Below are 23,355 nucleotides of genomic sequence, written 5' to 3'. Positions count from 1 at the left end.
TAGGATGCAGTCATCTCCAGCCTTATGGCAAATCTCCACTAAGTCACAGCCATGGGGAGCATGCCCACAGCACTCTGATGTTCTGGGTGCTGCGGAGGCCAATGCCATCAAAATAAGTAGACATCCTTGTCCCAGACCACGGTGGAGACACTGGGGTTTACATTCAGAACTATCCCAGAACGAAGCCGCAGGAATACCCTCCAAGCTACAACTGGGAAATTCTCCCTCCACATGCTGGGTCCTCTATGGAGACACTTACAGGAAAAAATAATCCCACAAGAGAAAAATAAATCCAACATACCAAAGGCAGGGCAGAGGGGCACAGAGTAACTTTACACGTCTGCACTACACTTCCAATACGGGGTGTGTGTGTTGGGGGGGGGGGGGTTCCAATGTCATTTCGTGGTCCTGGTAACGGCAATGCACGCAGATGCCTTTGGCTCCAGAGACAGTCCGAATTCACTTGTGGTTTCAGGCAGACTGTCTTTGAGCAGGTGGTGTGGAGGTTGCTGACGGTTCTTTCAGTCTGACAATGTACTTTCTTACCAATTCATGAGAAATGTGTGTGAACATGAACTTGAAGTTCCGATTATGTGTGAGCCCACATCTTCCAGAAAAGCCACAGGGCAGTCACTCTTCCAAACCCATCACTGCCTGCGTCCATGCCCCATTGCCTTTGATGTCCCAGACTATGCACGGCCAGAAGTCCCCAGCATGGGATATCTTAAAACACAGATTTACCAATGCCTGGACTGCAAGTTCTACACCCTGTCCTAGAGACCACCTGCATTTCCATAAACAAATAAATAAATGAGGTTCTTTTGACTATCAGTCATACTGCTTGGCACTGAAATGCAGGAAAGAGGAAAGTAATGGCAACACTGCATCCATAATCCTAACTGGAAAGATGCCTGTGGGTTTCCCTTTTGAGCCTGGGCTTCCCTCTCCAGCACCAGAAGCAGCACCAGCAGATGCGTGTGGAGGGTCATTGTGCTTTGTTTGTGCACTGACCTAGTCACATTTTGTTAACTCAGGATATTGCTTTACACAGAGAAGAGCTGCTGTTTGCTTTTGATTTTATGTTTCACCTCTGAGCTTCCTGACATCAGTCCCCAGTGCACCCAGCTATAAACAAAGGGCTGACTATCCCACACTTCGGATATAGTCTTACACCAACTCCTACAGGGACGGAAACACCCCGATGGAAAGCAGGGCTGGTGAGCCGGGAAGAAGGTAAAGCCAGGTGCCGTCCCCTAAGTCTGAAGGGGAAAATCCCATTATCTGATTTCCAGATAAAATAATAAGCAGACACCTTGATATAAATCAAGAGATAATTTAAATGAATCTCCTTTTTAAAGCACTTTCTCCTGAATGTGTATGATACCTTCTTTTTTTTTGAAACAAGAGCTCCAAGCCATGAAATACAGCTTGCCTGTATGTTAATCATCTTGGCTCCGAAGCCCAAAACTAGTCTGTTTCAATGTGTTTGCTAACGTCGAACTGTCCGAATGAGGCTAGACTGCGTGTGGTCCCATGAACAGGGATGTTGGGGTCTGATGAGGATTTGGATACACTGACTTTTCTTCAGCTCCTCTTTACATTTTGCATTAAGGATTTAAGTGACTCAGAAGAGCTGTCACTCAGGTTCTTCCTCAGACAGGAAAGTCATCATAGCATCTGTGGCCCTAACTATTCAGATGTGGAAACATCTGAATGCATTATAAATGCAATAGTTAAGAGGGAGGTGGGAAAGACAGAGCCATTCTTTGCTGTTCTGGGTACACCAAGTCTTCACTTCTTTTCCTGAAGAGTCACCACCATGAGTTGAGGACAACCAAGGGCCTTTCCTATGCCACGCAGACAGTGGGGTTAAACACAACTTCCTTTTTTTCTCCCAGATTAGTATACATACAGTGAGCCATCACAGACTCCTAAGACACAGGGCACAGTCTTTGTTTCTCATGGTATTGTTTGGAAAACTAAACTACTAAATTGATCGGGTATAGTTTAATGTTTATACCTGTGGAAGGACTTCAAACACATAAATTCACAAGCCAGACCATGCTTCCTAATGAGAGCCTTAGAAAAAACAGTCACATTCTTTTCTGTGCCTGCGGATTCTTGCAGAGCAATGGGAGATGGATCTAAAATTTTGCAGTGACATGCTTGAGAAACTATCCCATGGACTCGGGTTACTCTCTTTTAGTACTCATTGGAGGCATATGTAAGAGATCTCAGCTGATGTATAAACAAGTCATGAGGGGACGTGGTCTTTCCCAGCTCTCCTGCTTCATAGCTTGGAAATGTAAGACGATGCTCTGTCTCCTTTCCATCTCCTGCCACATTCTCCCCAGCAACCCAGTATGCAAAGCGTGTGCCAAAGTTGCTCTACCCTCTGCCTTATTTTATTGAAAATGCATTGAGTTCATTTCAACTAGCCAAAATGTTCCAGATACATCACAGGCCTGCCAGTAAAGACTTACTTGGGAACTCATATGGGAGGACAACTGTGTAAGGGACAAAAACATGTCACCAGCAAGCTCCACCCTACTTAACTTGTAGCCGCCCAAATGCTTCATGCCTGCTCCTGGCTGGACCAGCATGATTCACAGACAGCATCTCTCCCATCAGATAAAGATGAACTGAACAGCCCAGCAAAATGCATTCATAGCGTGGTAGGGATCATCACATTACCATTACATGGTAATCCATTACAGGGCACCATCCCAAGGTAGGGATCATTACATTTCCATCTCTTACCTTGCATCGTTGCTTTTGTTGGTTCTGAGAACAAAGGGATGAGCAAGAGGTAGATGAGGTAGACAAAGGAGAGCCCATTGTACCGGAACGCGCACGCTGCAGTTGGGAAGAGAGAAGAGAGGGAGAACATCATTAATAATGGCAAACTGCTGGGCCCAGGGTGCACAGAACTGCATGGGTTACTGCATCAGGGACCGCTGGATCCAATGGCAACCCAAGTGGGTATGTCGATTAGGAAGTCAAAACTGAGCATTTATTCTGTGTTTATCACTATGTTGAACATCGTAAGAAATGCAGAATTAAAATGCATGGCCCCTGCTCTTAAAATCTAGCCAAGAAGGCAACACCCATAAACTACCTGAATGAAGGCAGTCCTGAAACAAGTCATCAATTGGAGAAAGCTGGAGAAATTAAAATGGCTACAGAAATATAGAGGGCAACAGGACTGGTGAGGGTTTGGGATGTTCAGGTAAGGCTGGCCACAGAAGAGAGGAGACAGAAGAGAAAGAAAATAGAAGAATATTTGTTCAGTGTTCCATGGCAGGGCTTTTCACAATTTATCTCATTTAATCCTCATTTTCTAAGTTAGAAATGCTCAGGCTCAGAAAGACTCATAATCATTCACCTGGATCTCCCAACTAGGATTTGACCAAGTACCTTGGGTCTGCCAGGCTCCCACCCCATGCTTCTTCTTCTGCATCGCTTGTCTTAGAGCTGGAACTCCAGAGATTTGCTCCAAGGGGGTGCCTTCCCTCTCCAGATTCCCTTTTCCCCACCTGTGAAGCGGACCTGAAAACTGTTTCTAACTCATAGACTCATTCCGAGGAATAAATAGAACGATATATAATAATACTTGTGGCTCAGCATCTTATGCACAGGAAACCCTCCAAAACATGAGCCTTTACCATAAACATCCTCATTATTATCCAGGGAGAAGAAAGCATGCAGTGTTCCATGAAGAAAGAAAATGAGCACATTATAGCAATAAAAAATAAATTTATTGGATGACTAAAGAAAAACTAAAGATGAGAAGGACTGAGAATGAGTCTGCAGGATGAGGAAACTGGTTCAGTGATGATGCAGGTGGTAAACGTTGGAAGAAAAGTTGGTAGGAGAGAAAATGGAGGGCAAGAGACATGGTACCCAGACAGGGAGACCAGATCAAGAAGTTGCTAGCTCGAGAGGGGATTTGAGCACTAGGAGCATGGCATAAGCCAGCCCCCAGCCCTTGCTTTTGGTGGCTTACTCCCGAAGCCAGCAATCAGAGACACAGTAGAGCAAAGTGAGGCCTAGTGTGCTAGGTAAGGAGGCAAGCCAGAAATGGTGCTTTTTCATTCCAAAGGAATCATGCACATATTTGCAGCTTTTTACCATCATGGGCATTCCTAACCTCCTTCATGAAAGATCCAAGCCGGGAAGAAACTTTCACACTATTCATAGGGCTGATAGGAATATATATAAATGAGACAATGTACAAAAATGAAAACATACGTTTGAATTGTCTTTGTAAGATTTTATTTAACTTCTGCTTCTTATTTCTCATCCAGAGTGGAAGCTCCTTAAAAACAACTCAAATATATCTGGGGATTCATTCAGTCGGCAAATATTTATTGAGCATGTCCTACAAGCTGGGACCCACAGAGATTCTCTTCTACCTCTGGGAACTTATATTTTGGGGGGGAAATGTATGATAAACAGCAAACATGATAAAAAGTCAATCACAAGGAACCCTGGAAGACAAGTGCTATGTGAACAGGAAGTCAGCAGGGAAAGGGGGGTGCAGGGGGCCCTGGGGGGAGGAGGACTGGCTGCAGCATTCAGGAGAAGCACTGAAGGTAGACCATTGTTGGGAGAAAGTGAGATGCAGGCCAACAAGTGAGGTGGGCGAGCCTGCTGACAAAGCATCTGTGGGAGAGTACCAGAGGGGACTTGGAGCAGAAGAAGGCCTCGCCTACGTGACCTGCTCCAGACAGCTCCGCAGGGAGCCCAAGGTGTCAGGAAAGTCCCAGATGAGGACTTGCCAGAGATCCGAAGGCGATGGCAGTCACTTTGAGGTGTCAGCTGAGTGCCGGTTGTTACCCTCAATTCAAGTCTGCAAGCCAGGCTCCCCGCCCAACCTGCAGCTCCATGCCCCACCAATGCATACCCCGTGGTCTGCACAGCTGCCCCACCAAACTGCAAGCACCTTCCCCATGCTTTGCTGCTTCCTGCCTCTAGGTCGTGTCAGCACTCCTCCCTCCAACTGCAACACCTTCCCATCCTTCCTCCACCAAGCATATCGCTAAAGGGCTCCCAAGTTTCCTTTTCTGGGTCACAGTCCATGTCCACAACCTCCCCAAACAGATGCATTTCACTCCCTGGTGCCTCTTCCAGAACACTTGTCATTCAGTGTTGCAGGCTTTGGTTAGATGCCCATGACCATCTCTGCTAGCGCCACAGCCCAGGGCAGGAGGTGCTCATGCCCAGGTAAGGAAGGAAGAGTGAATAAATGAATGAAATGGAATGAGAAAGGCATGAGGGCATGTGGGAAGGAAATCAGGGCATGGTCACATAAAAATGTCACAGCTGACATTTCAACAACAATAAACAAAATAAACACCTAATCAAGTGGAATGTGTCTTTCTTTTGAGTCTTAGGCTATTTCTGCAACATTGAAATTAGTATTACACAGCAAATTTCTGGGTATTTCTGAGTATTTCTGGGTAAAAACAAAACAGAACTCACTTGTATGATCATAGCCCTTTAAGGAGCATTGTCAGGGACCCATCTGCTGGTAATTTATCTCATTAATAGCTTACAGCAATGTGCTTGCTCTGTGTCAAGCCCCGATGGCTACACTTCATGTACGTTAACACATACTATTACTATCCTCCTTTTACACAGACCATTATTACTCCCTTTCAACACATGAAAAAGCAGAAAGCGCAGCTAAGGAACCAGGCGGTGGTCTGAGCCTGGGAGTCTAGTGCCCGACGCTGCACTATCACTAGGAAGCATCATGGCCCCAGCATGACAAATGTCCTCACCTGTCCGTCCTGTCCCTAGTTAACCCTCAGGGGTTCAGTGAGCCAGAGACCGGCCTCCACAGGATGGCAAACGCTCTTGTATGGATCTTGCTGTTTTCGTTTTATAACCTCATTCTATAAGGTTTCACATTATGCGTGGTGGAAATGTATTTACTGAAGAAATTCTCCAAGATTAACTTCGGGGGCAGGGAGGAAAGGAGCCTGCTCTTGGTTTCCCACATCGCAGCCTGCAGTTATCATTATTTATAGCAAAGTCCGAAGAGCCTCAGGAGAGGACAGGGACAACCCAGGGTGACAGGCAGCCTCCAAATGGTCGCCAGTAATCGCCACCTCCTGGTTATCGCGCCAGGACGTCCTCCCCTGCTCTTGAATATGGTCTGGAACTAATGACTCATTTCCGGTGAATAGAAACTGTATAAGTATCGCGATACTGCGTGGCAGCTTCTATCGTGGGTGTTCCTCTGCCTCTCCCCTTGCTCACTGTCAAGGAAGCCAGCTGCCCTGTTGTGAGTTGTCCCAGGGAGAGGTATACGGCAGGGGACTGTAGTCGCTAGCCAGTAGCTAGCCCTCACCAGCGACCAGCCATAAGAGTTCACTTGGAAGCAGCTCCACAGTCAGGGGCCTGTGTCCTCACCAACCCCATGGCAGCAGCCCTGTGGGACAGCCTGTGCCAGAGGTGCCCTGCCACCAGCCCCCCAAGCCACACCTGGCTTCCTAACTCCCAGAAACTCAGTGTGTTGCTTTAAGCTGCTAAACACTTCGGTAATTTGTATGCAGCAATAGATACCCAAACTTAAAAGCAAAACAAAACAAAAACAAATCACTTGCAAAAACCCAACTTCATTTATTTTTGCCTGAAATTATCCCATTTGACTGATGACAGTAGCCCAACTGCTGAATTCCCTACTTTACTTTTTATGTATAAAGTTGCTACCCAAGAGCTTCCCCAAGCTGATAGGGACTTTGAGTGACATTTCTAAGGGATTTATCTCCATCAAGAGCAAAAATATGCCTTTGAACTTGTCAATAAAACATATTTGAGCTAGAAAAGCCTTAAAAGGCAAATAGCAATGGTTCCTTTATCAAGCATGATGTTGTCTTTGTTTAGGAGCACATTCATTGCTCTTCCTGAGGAGCTCTCTTAATCTGCTGCACAGCGTTCCTGGATACCCCGCACCTCTCACTCTCGGGTCACTCGGACCTCTGCCCTCTGCCTCAAAATTCTGACTATTGACAGTACAGTTTTTTGAAATGCACACCAAGTTGTTCAAAGGAGAAAGATTCTCTGATCTTGTAAATAACGCACTGCCGTTTCCACTATTCCTACCTGGTTTTAACCCCGCCAGAATCATGTTGAAACCTCGCCAAAGGGATGACAACAGTTGACAAGAATTTCCCCAACAAAAGAACTTGCCAAGCCTAGAGAGTTCACAATTACAAAATGAAACAACAAGTTATCAAGTGGAGTGCTTTATAAACATTAATGCCATCATCTGAAATGTAAACAATTGACCTCGCCTCATTAACAAACTTCATTTTCTAAAGATAGAAGTTGGTAAGCAGTTTTGGCAAAAAAAACTCTCCAAGAAGGAAATGATTTGACTTTGACAACTTAGTTTACCAAAATAGAACGCGGAAATCTCTTGCAAGTATGAAATTGTTAAGATGGTCATGTAACATTTATAAAAATACTTGGTTGTAGTTTGTGTAAGATCTTCCCTGACTTACAGTAGGGTTACACCCCACTAAAACCAAAGTACACTGAAAATATCCTAAGTCAAAAATGCATTGAATACACCTAACCTACTGAATGAGTATCATAGCTCAGCCTAGCCTGCCTTAAATATATGCAGGGTGTGCTACAGTTGAGCAAATCATCTGACACAAAGCGGATTGTATAACCACATGTTGACTCATTCATGTAACTGACTGACTTCCATACTGAAAGTGACAAACACAATGGCTGTGTGGATACAGAATGGTAAGAATATAACCCTCCCACTTGCTCACTCCCGGGGCCTGGGAGCAGCTGCTGCCACCCAGCATCATGGGAGAACACTGCACAGCTGGTTGTGAGCCCAGGAAGAGATCCGAATTCCAAATTAAAAAAAAAAAAGAAAGAAAGAAAGAAAGAAAAAAGAATAACTTTCTATTGAATGCATATTGCTTTTACTACCCTCGTAAAGTCTAAAAATCGCTAAGTTTGATCATCGTCAAGCCAGGACCGTCTGTATAATAATTTCCCCATCATTACGATAAGATCATGGAGAAGTTTATGCACACTTTAATTTGCCTTTCCATAATAGTTGATGGCAATGATTTTAGAATATGTTATTAAAGGTAAGTGCTCTCAGAGCTGAAGTTTTAGCCAGATGTGATCTCCTACCTCCTTCATACCCTTTAGCAAGGCCAAACAACATCTCACTATTAATGACCCGGGAGATAATTCCTTAAATGTTTCACATCTCCATTTCAACTAAGTACATTCTAAATGCTCTTTAAGGCCTCCAGGAGCTTTGTTTATTTTAACAGTTGCCAGAGGAGTAGATACACAGCACTCAGAATAAGCAACTTCAATATCAAGTGACAAACAGTTCTGTCAATTCGGTGAGTCCAAAAATTTTTTTTATTTTTATTTTTTAAAGATATTTATTTATTTATTTATTTGACAGACAGATCACAAGTAGGCAGAGAGGCAGGCAGAGAGAGAGGAGGAAGCAGGCTCCCCTCTGAGCAGAGAGCCCGACTTGGGGCTTGATCCCAAGACCCTGAGATCATGACCTGAGCCTAAGGCAGAGGCTTCAACCCACTGAGCCACCCAGGCGCCCTCAAAAATTTTTGTTCGTTCGTACTTTTAATATTTTTCTTCTTGACTCTAAAGCAATCAGTTGCTTTTAAAAGGATGTCCTCTTGGAATCCTGGTTATTTTATTTTATTTTTAAAAATGACAAGAGAATCAATTGCAAATATTTATCATGAAGTAGGAAAAAAAATTAAACAATGGTAGATGTTCCCTAAGGAAAACTCTCAAAGAAATGAGAGACAGGAAAAAGGCTGTTCGGTCACCTGATTCATTGCCTATTTGTGTAGAATTATTTTCCCCATTATACACTCCTGTGGTTTACATCCGGTTAAAGTTACAAACGTCTGAGTAAGTGGTGCTTTAGAACTGACAGTTAAGACCCAGTGCCCTGAGCTTTTCCTGTTTCCTTTATGTCTGACCTCCACATGGATGAAAGGTCTTGTCCCAGTAGCTTCCTTCGGGAAGTTACAGAAGTAATTTCATCAGGAAGAATCCTAGCAGAAGGTCTCTTCCACAACAGCGCATAAAAGCCAAGACACGGGCTTGCACACTTATTTTTATCAGGCTTTTATCAGGTAACACCTGCATCATATTCTTCATGCATAGCCTAGGAAGGTTCATACATTTGTGCTACAAAAGGCTGATAGAAATAATTTTCAAAGAAGGAAATACATTATAGGGGGAAGTCCCTATATTTACCATTACATGTTGTCCCAGAGATGTATGAACGGTGACTTTGGTGCTGGGAGTTTGTCAGTGTAACACTGAATCTGTCAGTCCTGTATTTCTCACACTTCGAGAAATAGAAGTATCCCACCACAAAAAAGAAACAGTGATGATGTGACTCAACAGATGTGTTAGCTGTACTGATGCGGGAAACAAAGGCAGAAGAAAAGTTATTAAATTTCCTTACTACCTAGAGCCACTGACAAGTCCTTGAAACAGGCAGAGTGACAGTCCTCTAGGGACTCAACTGCTTCCACCTTAATACTTTGCTAAGGGCAAAAGGCGAAATCCTAGCCTGACCCTCCACCCCCAACCAGGATCCTGTAAGTCTACTTTAACATATAAAAATTCCTTTGGAAACTTCATCTCAAGCCTCCAAGATACATGCTGGCAATCATCCCCAAGCATATGGCCCACGGATATACATCTGAAGGGTCTCGTGACCAAGGTTTCATTAGACGGTAATAAATGAACTTTTCCCAACAGCTAGCTAGCCCCTCATGGTCCTCACAACCAGGCTCAGCAGCAGCTCCTTCTGCCCACGGGTCCTGTCCCCGTGCTTTAATAAACCACCATTTTGCACCAAAGACATCTCAAGAATACTTTCTTGGTGGTCAGCTCCAGACTCTACCCCACTGAACCTCACTTATATTCTAAAACTTCATCAATAATCACAGTGGTCTTCATATCAAAGCAACACACTAAATACCTTAAACCTACACAATGTTTTATGTCAATGATATCTCAGAAAAATTGGAAAAGAAGAGAAATATGATATTGTACATTAATTTCATTAAAGAAATTGGTTAAAAGAATGTAAATTTAGAATAAAGCATCAAGGACAATAAGACTTTTATAAGGTAATGGATGGCAAGGTCTTAGAACCCAGTCGTAGCAGAAAATCATAACCACTACTATCATAACCATTGCTAAAATTTCTCAGCCAGTTTAAGGAAAAATCAGATGAAAGCATCTTATTTATAAACGATAGAAGCCATTGGACTGAGTTTTCTACTTATACAAAATAACCGGGAGTACTGTCTGTAAAATATGAGTTGAACCAGGAGTCACTAAAATCTTAGTTGGATTTTTTTTTTTTTTGGCCTATGAATTTAAACAGGCATTGCCTTTTAAATTCTTATAAAAAGGAATGATTCTGTTTTCTGTTTTAATTAATTGAATATACATCAACAAATATTACTTATCATACTAACAGTTTAAATGAGTTTTCTAAACTCATCCTGATTGATTGTACAGTTTGCATAAGACAAATGAAAGAATACAGTGCTCTTTTCGCTCTTTTATAAATATTTTTTATATGTTATTCACCATTTCATAAGTTTTCCCACAGAAATTTGTCATATTTAAACTGGAAATCCTTCTGTTCGAGCTTGACCCTACTCATGCTAAGGAACTCCCTGGGATCCAAGAGAATAACAGCACAGATCATCTCCTGTGATTGCAAATGAGGAAACAAAGCTTTTATGCTAACAGTTCCTTAAGCTATCTGAAAAATTATATTAGGAATTAGATTTATTGCATCAGGAGTATGAAGAGCCTTGCATTGAAATTCACAGCTCCTCAGATTACGCCAAATAAAACTTGTTCTCTTACCACGGTGATGGATTAGACATCAGGGTGGGCGGGTGAATGCTGACAAAGGTCAGACTTTGCAACTGTTGATTCACCCACTCATTTTGGTAGCTTTTTTTTTAATCTATGGAAGAGGAGAGTCAGTGTTCGCAGACTGGGAAACCCAGAGGGAAGATGAGGCTAGCCTGCTCAGATTCATGTCACTGTGTTTACTGATTTAGAAATCACTCCTCCTCCTTCATACTCACATTTTTTCTCTGGGGAGGAATGTACCTTTTAACTCAGTCTTAATTCACTTCTGTGTAACTGAACAATTTACAAAGCCAGGGGTCATTATACCTCTCCAGCAGTCTTTTACTAGCAGAACATAGATCCTCTTTTAAGTTTTCAAATTATTGATCACAATGAAGCCTTAGCCTGTAAAAAAGATTGTGAGAATTTAAAAACTTATTTTCCTCAGTTAAAACACTATTCTTAAAGAGAGCTGACTGTCATTCATGTTTAATTTATACTCACTTTCAGTTCCAGCTTTTGACTTTTAATTAACTCTGCCTTCATGAACTCGATCTTACTTATTTTTAATTAATGCTACTTTTCTGTAATTTTCCCACAGGTTAACTTCTCTTCCTAAAATATATAAATTCTACTATATGACAAATTCACTGTAGCGGGATTTTTACATCACTGGTCCCCTGAAAAATCTCAGAGACATGCTTAGGACCCTAATCATAAAGCAAAGCTCCTTACTCGACTTTTGCTTACTTAGACTTGTTAATCTACAACCTTTCACAAGACCTTTACAGACTCATGGAGACTTCAGATTTAGAAACTCACCCTCCACCACGTGGGTGTCAGTATCTCTAAACTATTAGGTTGAACCACTGAATTAGACAGGTCGTAAATAGTTAAATAGTAGCAAGTTCATAAGAGTCAAACTGTGTTACAAATGAAAAATAAACATCACTTCCATTTCGGAAATAAGAGAATCAACCACAGTGCCATCCTATCTGTAAGCAACGTGAGACAGCAGCTATGGAAAGTGGGTGTGGGGATGAGGTTGGACAGCCAGGGCAGGAACACTGATTGGTACATGTATAAATGTAGACTTTGTGTAAGCAGCAATGGCTTTTTAATAACAGGAATGATTTACTGCCTGCCGCACGTTCTTTCTTTGAAGGACTTAGGAATTTTGTGTGTAGGCTTCCCTTGTGGCTTGCAGAATATTCTCCATTATTCTCCGCAGCATCCTTCGTGGTCTGACATGCACACTAGTACAAGAAGAAATCAGTGCAGTTTGCTAAAGTCAAGCTTCTTCCATCTTGAGCACAGAATGCTGCTTGATGCTATACTTTTTTCAACAACGAATATGGCTCAAAACTGATGAAAAATGACCATTTTTATCTTGACAAATTTACTTGTACATCCTGCCTGCTTCTTCCTGGGAACACCCTCTTCCCTGCCATCTATAGGCCTATTGTTATTGGCTTCCAAGTATTTCTGGTGCCAGAGAAGTAGTAGACACACCTTTCATGGCATGAATTCAGCCCTTGACTGTGTCTGGGCTTTATGCTTATGACACCACACTAAAGAGGAACAGCTTCGGACAATGGTGTAAAATCCTCGCTCCCAGAACAATATCCAAAATAGCAATGAACTGGACTGATGCCTCAAGATTAGCCTCTTCTGCCAAATCTCTTTGTTCTAACCGCAGAACATTTGACCTTGGATTTAGTCCCTTCTTTATCACTTCAAATGCTGATTGCCCACAAAATCTGTCTCTGAGAATGGAGCGGGTATGAAAGAATCCTTGTGGTGAACAGACCAAAGAGATGTTTGGGCTTGCCCACCCAACCACATCCCACTCCACAGACGGCCTTGGCCTTTCCTGCTCTCTTCCTTACTTCCTTTCTTTTCAGTATCCATGTACATTCTCCTGCCTTATAAAATTAAGGTACTTTAAAAATTGTTCACAGGGTATTCTACTTGGAGATGAGAGTAACAATTCCGGTAATGTGTTTAAGCTTACTCCAGGTGTTTTCATTGGCTCACAACCTTGACCTGATGACGCGCTTGATTTTTGGTCAGTAGGTAGATTAGTCTTGGACCTCCTATATTTCCAGGAATAAGATGACATTTTATTCTTCCTAATCCATCATTATGCCTTGTATTTACTAGAGGATCCATAACAGATTGGAACTTTCCCCAGTGTCCCCCCAGATGAGATTGGGTATCGTGATCTATCTCCAAAGTGCAGGTGTAAATCATGAGCCACTATGAAGCTAAGCTCCATTGTTCATATCAAAAGTCTACAGAGGTCTGGTTACCTCTACAAAAGTCTTGACCAAGTCACTTGGTAATATTTCATGAGGAAACAGGGAGGCTGCAGAACCCTGCATTGGCCTATTTCTTGAAAAAGCTATTTTTCTATTGGCCTATTGGCCTATCTCTTGAAAAAGCTCTAGCAACAATGCACTTCCCTGAATAAACCTCTGTTCTAGCCAGAGCCCCCAGTTAGCCATTCCCTAAACATGCATACCACCAGGCCCTAGGCCACCTTCGAACATGGGCTCTTTCCAATTCATTACTCTATTTCCAGTTTCTATCCCAAAACACAATATGGATTAAGTAAATATTTACTGAGCGAGTAAATAAATCCCTGCCTCTTTCTTTGCCAGCTTGTGAATATCTCTGCCCAAGAGAGTGTATTCCAAATTCCTAAGCACCCTTCCACCTAGCTCAGATGTTTGTCTCCTCCCAGAGAATGGCTTAATTATCCCATTAAAAAAGTAAACTTTTCCGAATAAAAAATTATATATATCTAGCCACAAGGGGATAATTCAATAAGGATTGTCAGTCACACCATGCAACTCTGTGCAACATTCACGAAGAATGATTTTTGCACGTGTGAATGAACATTAACACATGTTCATAATACACATGGTTAAAAAAAACAGGTTATAAAACTGTATAGAATAGGACAGGTCTAAGAGGTATATATTAACTATATCCCCCACTTTCAGGAAACTAAGGCTCTGAAATGATATGTAACTTGTCCATGGTCTAGGTGAAATTGGGATTATTTATTTATTTATTTATTTTTTTCAGCATAACAGTATTCATTGTTTTTGCACCACACCCAGTGCTCCATGCAATACCTGCCCTCCCTATTATTCACCACCTGGTTTCCCCAACCTCCCACCCCCTACCCCTTTAAAACCCCCAGGTTGTTTCTCAGAGTCCATAGTCTCTCATGGTTCATCTCCCCTTCCAATTTCCCCCAACTTCCTTCTCCTCTCCATCTCCCAATGTCCTCCATGTCATTTGTTATGCTCCACAAATAAGTGAAACCATATGATACTTGACTCTCTCTGCTTCACTTATGAAATTGGGATTTAATTCCACTCAGGGATCCTTCACCCAGGACGACTCCAGCATCTGTACTCTTCCCCACTGCACTCCACTACCCCTACTACACATTGAGAACATCTTTAGGAATATATCAGATTACTACCAGGGATCACGTCTGAGAAAAGACACTGAAGGAGGGAGAACACTGTCTTTTTATCTTACTATGTTAAAGTTCCCTATTACGTGTGTATTTTGTATTTTAAAATAAAATCAAATCTAAGATAAAGTAATCTCTTCCATATCTGCATACTCACAACATTTGGCTTTCTCACTCTCATGCCTTGACTACAGAGAGCCTGGTAGAATTTTCCCGTGTAAACATGTTACTTTCTTGTTTAAGCCCCTTAAAATCAGGGCTTGGCCATCATTGTGTCTTTGGAAACCTAGTATAGTACCTCACACATTATAAGCACACCATGACTGTACAGAATGAATACAGAGATGAAAGGTTGAACTCCCACTGCCCTTAAAAACAGAAGGGTCAGAGAAGAGCTATTATAACTGACTATGGTGTAAATGTTCACCAGCTTTCACCAGATAGATCATTCTGCAACACTCCATCTGGCTGACATAATGACATGGCTACAAAAACATCAAATGAGATGGAAGTGTCTGTTGGAAAAAAAAAAAAATGGGGGGAGGGTAATAATTTTCTCTCAGGCATCCAGGAAGAGACAAGAAAAAAGAGTTTGTTTTTTTTTCTTTAAGATTTTATTTATTTATTTGAGAGACAGAGAGACATAGACGGAATGAGAGAACATGAGAGGGGAGGTCAGAGTGGGAAGCAGACTCCCCATGGAGCTGGGAGTCCAATGTGGGACTCAATCCCAGGACTCCGGGATCATGACCTGAGCTGAAGGCAGTTGCTTAACCAACTAAGCCACACAGACACCCAAGAAAGAAGAGTTTCTTAAACCATAAACCTTTTCTGTCACAAAGAAGTGAAGCTCCAGGGAGCTTCTGTGGGAAGAAAAAGGTGTGTGAAGTTAAACTCCAAGTCTTAAGCATTATTTCTCACAAAGGGATTCAGTGAAAATCCTACTTCATCACAAGAGGCTCTATGAAATTTTGGTCAGCTCTCCAAGATGGAAAAACATTTATTAACCTCATAAAAAGGTTAATAAAGTGGGGACAAGGGGCTTTCCACTGTCCATCTTTAGCAAACATTCCCTGAACCTCATAACTTGACTCCTAACTAGTGATAACCAGAAGAAAAAGTCAAAATATTAATCCCAGTAGAGCCGCATTAAGCAAACCCATTAATACCCCAAGCCTCAGCTTCCCTTCACAAAAAAAAGAAACTCTATCAGGTATAATTTTTTTAATGTTACTAGAGGCTAGTTCAACTAGAAATGCTCAAATAACCCATGGCATGAATCACAAGGAGCTGTCCCGGGGCCGCTTCTCTGCTAGCGAGCCTGAGTTCCCAGCTGGACAGCGCTACAGGGGGGTGATCTGAGTGAGGCTTAGAGGTCCATCTTGGGAGCTGGAGGAGAAACATGGGAGCAGGAATGTTGAGAACAAAACATTTCCAGTCAACACAAAAGCAAACACACCCTCCAGGGCCTCCCTCAAGGTTTTCTTCCTTTTCTTTTTCAGTTAATGGGCAGGAGGAACCTTGCAAACCTACACTTACATGATTTGGGCTGAATCACACAATGGCCAGCAAGACCCCTAACACCAGTAAGAACTAGCATAGTAAATTAACTAAACCTTCATAGTAATAAAATAAGCTGGAGGGCAAGGCTGGGGACACAGAGGTTATGAGTTGTCATTTCTTCTAGTTGAATGCACACCATCCTGACCTTGCTCTGTAATTTTAAGCTGACTAGCCCTTCTTTGGCACAAAAGAATCTTGAAGAACAACTCATTCTTCTCACTTCTGTCTCACACAAAGATCAGATTGGTGGGTGTTTTCTCAGCTATCATCTGGAACCTGTTAATTTTTTGCAGCTGATTGCCTAAAAATACAACCTGGAGAATAATGGAAAGCAAACTCCCACTTTCTTCTTACTCATTTTCTTCAGAAATATACCCTGAAGTCCCCAAATTCCTCTTCCCAGGGCCTCCTCTGACTGCAATTAAGCAGGGGGAGGGGGGAAATTACAATGGAGAAAGAGCACAATTTGGTTCCAGCAAATTATACCAAGCCCATGCACTAGTATGTAGGAATGTGGAAACACACTGAACTGAATCAATCTGGAGCTTTCTATGAATCAGAGATAACACTTTCTGGCACAGAAGTCATGGTCACTAGAGTGGCCATTACTTCCTTCATTTTGCAGAACTCATTCAGGGTGAGTCCAGCAAGCCGCTCCACCTGCCATCCCCCACCATTCACAGCCTGAGGGTCGAGCCCATGCCCCTCTTTTTCCTTCCTGTTCATTCCTAACCAGCAGCTGGTGTAAGGACAGTCTTCTCACTCAGGCAAATCTGAATGTGATCAGTTTACAGATGAAGACCATCAGGCAGACAGATGTATATGTTTTAACTTTATTTCATGTCTAGCAACTCTAAAAGGCTGACTTGTCGTGTTTTATTACAAGATGGAGATATTTGTATTCGATTAGTGGCTAGGACCAGAGTCTCTTAGAGTATTTGTTTGGATGTTTTGTGTGATAGATTCTTGCGGTAGAATAAGAGATCCTAAGGAGTCCAGGTAAGGGCACAAGTGCTCTGCTAGAGAGGATGATGCTGTCTGGGCTTCACAAGTGGAGAGTAAGTAGAGGAAGAACACTGATCATGGAGGTGAAGCCAGATGTGTAAGTTCTGCAGGACACGGCATGGCCTCCTTCTGGGACATGGGGAACTCATGGAAGGTTTGGTGCAAGTGCAAAAAGGATTGTTCTTTGCATCCAACTTGACATGAGGTAGAACTGACATAGGCTGCAGACCCAGAAAGCCCCAAGGCAGAAGGGCTTGGGGAGTTTTGCAGAAATCATCCTCAGAGTTCTCACAGGCCAAGCAACTGGGGCTCAGGGGACAGGAAAGCTCCACATGACAGTCATTGTAGATGCGCTCGCTACCGAAACAACCGGTCTGTGCCATCCATTTTGATTAAAAAACCAATCAGTTCAATTAGGAGAAAGAAGAGGTAGCAAAGGGAACCCTAGTGATCTGAAATCCAACAGAATTAATTTTTCTCTTTATAACCCTTGGTTGAATCAATCAAATTTTAAAGAGCATCTGTCAGGTTCTAGGAGAATAACTTGCTCGTGCTGTTCAGGTTACCAAGGCTTTATCTCATTTGATACACTCTACAGTCCTGTGAACTTGGGTTGTCATCACCCCTTCACAAAAGGCACATATCACTCAAGGATTAGGATGTAGAACTGGAACTCAAACCTTGGATTCCAGAAGCTCTCCTTCATTCGCACTGGCCATCCATTGCCACAGAGACACAACCACAGGGGGTTTGTCCTGCAGACTTCCTCCTTTCTCATCGCTCCCCCTGAAACTCACAGGGTTTGGGTTTGTCTCCCCATGCGATTGAATTTTACTTACACTTGGAAGCCATAACCCTATTTTGTTGACTCTTTGATTTGATGAGAACTTGATTCTAATAATCTGAGATGGTGGAAACTCCACTCGACATCATGCCGCCAGCAAATGTGAGCTTCCCACTTCCTACTTGCAAGAAACTAAGTCTGAGATAGAATGGAATGGAATGCACGGCTCCCAGCAACATCTTCCTAAGGTACAAATGTGATATGTCCCTCCTTTGTCTGCAACCGGCTGTGGGAGAGTGGCACTAATAACAATTATTATTTTTTTAGTTTGTTTTGTTTTGTTTTGTTTTTTACAGAGAGAGATACAGCAAGAGAGGGACAAGCAGAGGGAGAATGGGAGAGGGAGAAGCAGACTCCTCACTGAGCAGGGAGCCTGATGTGGTACGAATCCCAGGACCTAAGCCGAAGGCAGATGCTTAAGGACTGAGCCACCCAGGTGCCCCACTAATAACAATTATTAGTCATATGCATATTGTATCATCTATTAGTTGTCCTTACGATAGAGACTCAACGTTATCTGGCTCTTTGCTTTGTCCGTTTCCCCCAGAATGAGGCTGCCCCATAGCATTTGCTAAGTGAATGAGTCGAGGACAGAAGGGACCCATACATGAAGATATTTTTTATCTTCCCAAAGCCCCACATGGCACTGTCATTTTTATTTTAAAGATGAACACAATGTGACTCTGAAAGGATGCGTGGCCCTTAGTCATGTCGGTAGCTGGAAAACAACAGGATAAGAATCAAAACCGGATCAATCCCTCCATTTCAGACTTCTGCTTCCTTCCACCGATTCCCCTCCTCAGTCGTCCACACCCTCTAAAATCTGGACAACCCCTCTCAGCCTCAGGCCTCACCACACTACAAACTCCAGTCACCTACTTGCTTTTCTTGAAGTATTCAAAAATTTTCATTCCTCCTTTCCTTCTGATGGGCTGTCCAATTTCCCGGAAAGTCCCTCCACTTCCTTCCCCTTCAAACGCATCTGGTGAAACCAGCTCTCACACTGCGCACTGGCCGAACTTCACCCCAGCCTCCCACGTGCCCACCCTGACTTAGAGGGTTCCTACACATCTTTTACTCTTGAAACTCTTTACTGATCATTAACACTCTTATGTTGATACATTGTGAATCCCCGACACTTCCTTCTTCCTGAGCCCCTCTTCGCTTCTCTATTAAAGCTGCAGTGGCCTAGATGGTAATGGGAAGCTAAATATGGAACAAAATACATCACTATGAAAATACAGGAAATTTTAAAAAACCTTACTTGAATTATAATGCTTACTGGAACACACACACACACACACACACACACACACACACACACACACACTGCTTTGAGAAGGAAGGAAGAAAGGAGAGGGGAGGGGAGGGGCGGGAGAGGGCGAGCAAGAGAGAGGAAAGGCATACCTTCCATAATGAAAATCCTAATGAGCACATGGGGTGATTGGAGCCCTGGGAATTACCCAGGACGGAGACTAGAATGATCCTCTCACACTCCCAGCATCTAGTATAATGTTCTGGCATGGAGCGAGTGACAAATAAATATATGTTATATTGAACAGGATGAATATGACTGACAAGAAAATAGTACTTATTATGATATACATATTTTTGAAAATTGAGAGTATGCCAATGGTGGGAAATGTTAAAACTACGAATAGCCATAAAAATGAAATTAATGTTAAGTCGACTTTTAAAAACATGATCTTGCCTCTTCCAGTGACAAGAAAATTCAGTGTGGAAGTGCTAATAAACAGGTTACGGAGAGCGACAAGTGGGAAAAGTAAGTAAAAGGAAAACTTGGTATTAATATAAAATACCCAAACACTAAGAGCAAGTTTACAAATCTGTGAGTAATTGTTCGGAAGTGATAGATGTGAAAAACACAATCATCTGGTGAGAATGGATCCCTGCTAATAAAGCCAAGCTCTCTTATAATTAAAAAAAAAAAAAGATACAAATAAATAATTCAAGTTTTTTAACTTTATTTTTTATGTCTATTTTTTATTTATTTTTAAAGATTTTATTTATTTATTTGACAGAGACACAGCAAGAGAGGGAACACAAGCAAGGGCAGAGAGAGAGTGAGAAGCAGGCTTCCCGCTGAGCAGGGACCCCCCCACCCCCACCCCACCCATGCAGGGCTTGATCCCAGGACCCTGGGATCATAATCTGAGTGAAAGACAGATGCCCAATGACTGAGCCACCCAGATGCCCCAAGTTTTTTCGTTTAAATGAGAAGAATTTTTTTTTTTTAAGGTGAATCAGCTGATAGTGTCATATGTAAGAAAAAGAGGATTTTTGAGCCCAAAGTGCACCTCAATGTCTGAGGTTTTTCTTCTCGGGGAACAACATCAGTGGTGTGCATTTTAGGATAAAAGCAAGTGCCAATCGGTGGCAGAAATTGGCCAAACCCCTCAGTGTCCCTCTGGGCCCTGAGGCCTTCAGAATGGACACCTCAGCCCCTGACCAAACTACCTTCAGGGCAGGCAGAGGCCTGTGTGTGTGCAAGATCACCTCTCCCCAGCCAATACTCTTGGTCGTCCTTCATTCTAATGTAAAACCATTTATCTGACTCTAGACAATAAGAGTGTTTTTCCTCCGCAAATAAGTAAGAACACGGCGCCTGAGCTCCAGGAGTTTACAGCCTCCATGGACAATGACGAGAGAACAGCTTTATGCTCTGGGGCGTTCTTTGAACGCTGAAGATTTGATTCCCCACTTTGTTTCTCTATCTCTTCATATCCCCTAAACACATCGTACTCGCTCTTCTGCTCTCTTTCCCCAACTTTTCACCACAAGGGCATAAGCCCTCATGTGGAGTTTTCATTTGTGCTTCTGTCCAGCTACAGAAAGTCCTCATCGTTCTCCAAGGGGGAAGCGCCCCTCCAGGGTCGGAAGCAAGGTGACAATGGGAGGGCACTGCGTGCCACCCGGAGACCCGGGTGTGCTGGCTCCTTCTGCCTTTCCACCTCCCACCTTCTGAGCGGGCTCAGGACCTCAAGCACAATAACCTGCCGGAAGCTCCCATTGCTGCTGCCTCTTTTCTGGTTTTCTTTCCTTTTACGGCTTCCTGTATTTCCTTAATCACTCAAGGGTCTCGTTCAGTTCGTCATCTCTTCAACACTGGATGCTGGTTCAGGCACTTCCTTGGTTCTGTTCCCGTGAAGCCTCGTTCGGACTCCTATGTGTAGGCAACACTTGAATTGTTTGCATTCAAGTCTTCCCCACCCACCCACCCACCTACAAAACCAGAAGCACCTAAAGGCAGCAACTATGTTCTATTCATTCCTGTATCCCTGGGGACTTGACACAGAGAAGGTCCTGAAACCAACATATGGGAGCAGAATTCGAAGACAATTAGAAAAATGAAGAACTCTCACTTTGATGCTCTTATAATAAGTGCTTGATTGAGGAAACCTAGATGAAATGAAGCCCTAGGACTCCACACCTTGAAATTATAAATCCAGAACATTCTCTGTGACTGTCTATTCATTGGATTTCCACATTAAGGAAGACTTCTCCAGCTCTACAGAGCAGAAATAAGAAATGTTCATGGGAGAATGTTTAAAGCTCCTGACCGACTGAGAGAACTGTATATTGCTCAGTTCTGCTATGTTCTAATTTTCTTTATTCTTTGAGCCCTAGTATAATCAATTGACTGATTGCTTTCTTTATCTCCTGTACTACTTCCTAGCTACTAATAAAGAAGGCCATGTCGACCAAGGTCGTAGCAGAGCACAGGTGGTACACTCCAATCAGGTCCCTGAAGAAAGTATAAAGAAAGGGGCTATATCTAGTGGGGTAGCCTGGGTTACAAAAAGGTGCAAAGGATGGCAGAGGACCAGAGGACCATAAAGGGGGGGGACATTGCACCTGCACTCTCTCCTGCTGCCCTTCGATCCCTTGCTGCTCATTGGCCAAAGCCATCCAGGATTGCAAGGGCAGAAAAGCAACTCAATATAGTCCATGCAGGGTAACCTCCCAGTGTCCGAGGGTGGCCTGTGCCTAGCGGAGTACATGGAAAATTTCCAACACAGTGACTGATGCCCACTGAGACCTGCAAGTGCAGAGAAACATGGGAATTAGCCCATACCCATGGGAATTAGCCAGGTAACTACACAAGCAGCTTTTAGTTTTATTTTGTTATCAGAGAAACTGCTCTCCTGATACATTATTTACAAATCAAGACAGAAATTATTAGTCTGCTGTTAATGATGCGTGCACATGTGCGTATCCTCTGCACTGACCAGACGGTCCTTACAACTGGCCACATGTCAGAATATTCTGGGTGGTCCTACTCACACTCACTGAGTCCAAATCCTCAGGAGCAGTGCCTCAACAACCATATTTTTCCAAAGTATTGGTAACCACCCCTGTAAACTCTCAGAACTTAATTCATCTTGATAACCCAATGCTTATCAAGATACTGGAGGATCTCCCTAGTAAGCCTTAAAACTTGTTGGATTGAACTACAAAGGAATACAATACACAATCAGGTACCTGCAATAGAAAAGACATAACTGAATTCACGAAACATTTCCTTTGTCAAGAAATAAGAATCTAGGGCAGGGAAGATGGCTGAGGGCATCTGAATCATGGGCAGTCTCCATGAGCTCCCAAGATGCCTTCCCATCCCAGGACTCTGGACAAAAAATGAAGAAAGGATGTGCACACAAAGGCTAACTGCCCAAACTTAAAGTTCATTTTTTTTTTTTAAAGATTTTTTTTTTTTTTTAGTTATTTGACAGAGAGAGATCACAAGTAGACAGAGAAGCAGGCAGAGAGAGAGAGAGGGAAGCAGGCTCCCCGCTGAGCAGAGAGCCCGATGCGGGACTCGATCCCAGGACCCTGAGATCATGACCTGAGCCGAAGGCAGCGGCTTAACCCACTGAGCCACCCAAGCGCCCCTTAAAGTTCATTTTAAGACACAAGCTTGTAGAACTGAATTTCAAGGGAAATGATAGGGGCAGCGGGAGGGGAGAACCATTATTTTTTTGAGGAGTAGTAACACTCTCTAGCATTCTGGAACACCAACTGTAGGTAGGCTAGGTACCCTGCCAAGTCCCCCAAAACGGCATCACAGAACTTTCTAATTGGTGCCTAGTTTAGTGACCTGATAGCACAAGAATGTGGACAGGTGGAGGGTACATCTACCTCCTCAAATAATCTGTCGGTCAAGGAATGCTTCAGAGGTCCTCAACAGGAGGAGGAGACGCTCCTTTCTGTGTCTGCAGGGCCTGAGGCATGAGCAGTGTTCCAAGCACAGATCCTTCCAAGCTCAGGAGCACTTCCTGTCCTCGCCCTTCCCTGCCTTCTCCTTGTGGGTTCTGAGAAAAATCCAGGCTACTTTAGGTCCTACAAAGAGAACCTATTGATCTCATGAGCCGTGGTCTCACACGGGATCTTAAATCATGATAAAAGATGTCAAAACTTTTCCAATGCATCTTCTCATGATGGGAAAGAGACTTGCACCAAGAGTTCAATTTGAAATTCTGAAATGGGTGTCAAGCTAATGATCAGCCAGGCA

General features: G+C 43.1%; 1 protein-coding gene across 4 annotated transcripts in view; it reads right to left on the bottom strand.

Moving 5' to 3' along the window:
• Positions 1–23,355, bottom strand: part of PIEZO2 (piezo type mechanosensitive ion channel component 2) — a 456,862-nt gene that overhangs the window by 368,642 nt on the left and 64,865 nt on the right. For all 4 annotated transcript variants that reach the window (XM_046025850.1, XM_046025845.1, XM_046025846.1 and 1 more), the window contains exon 2: positions 2,761–2,856. In XM_046025850.1, the coding sequence (XP_045881806.1) occupies positions 2,761–2,856 (96 nt within the window). The remainder of the gene's footprint in view (positions 1–2,760; positions 2,857–23,355) is intronic.

The sequence above is a fragment of the Meles meles genome, chromosome 12, assembly GCF_922984935.1.
Source record: "Meles meles chromosome 12, mMelMel3.1 paternal haplotype, whole genome shotgun sequence".
Lineage (NCBI taxonomy): Eukaryota > Metazoa > Chordata > Mammalia > Carnivora > Mustelidae > Meles > Meles meles.
This window is presented reverse-complemented; position numbering and strand designations above follow the sequence as displayed.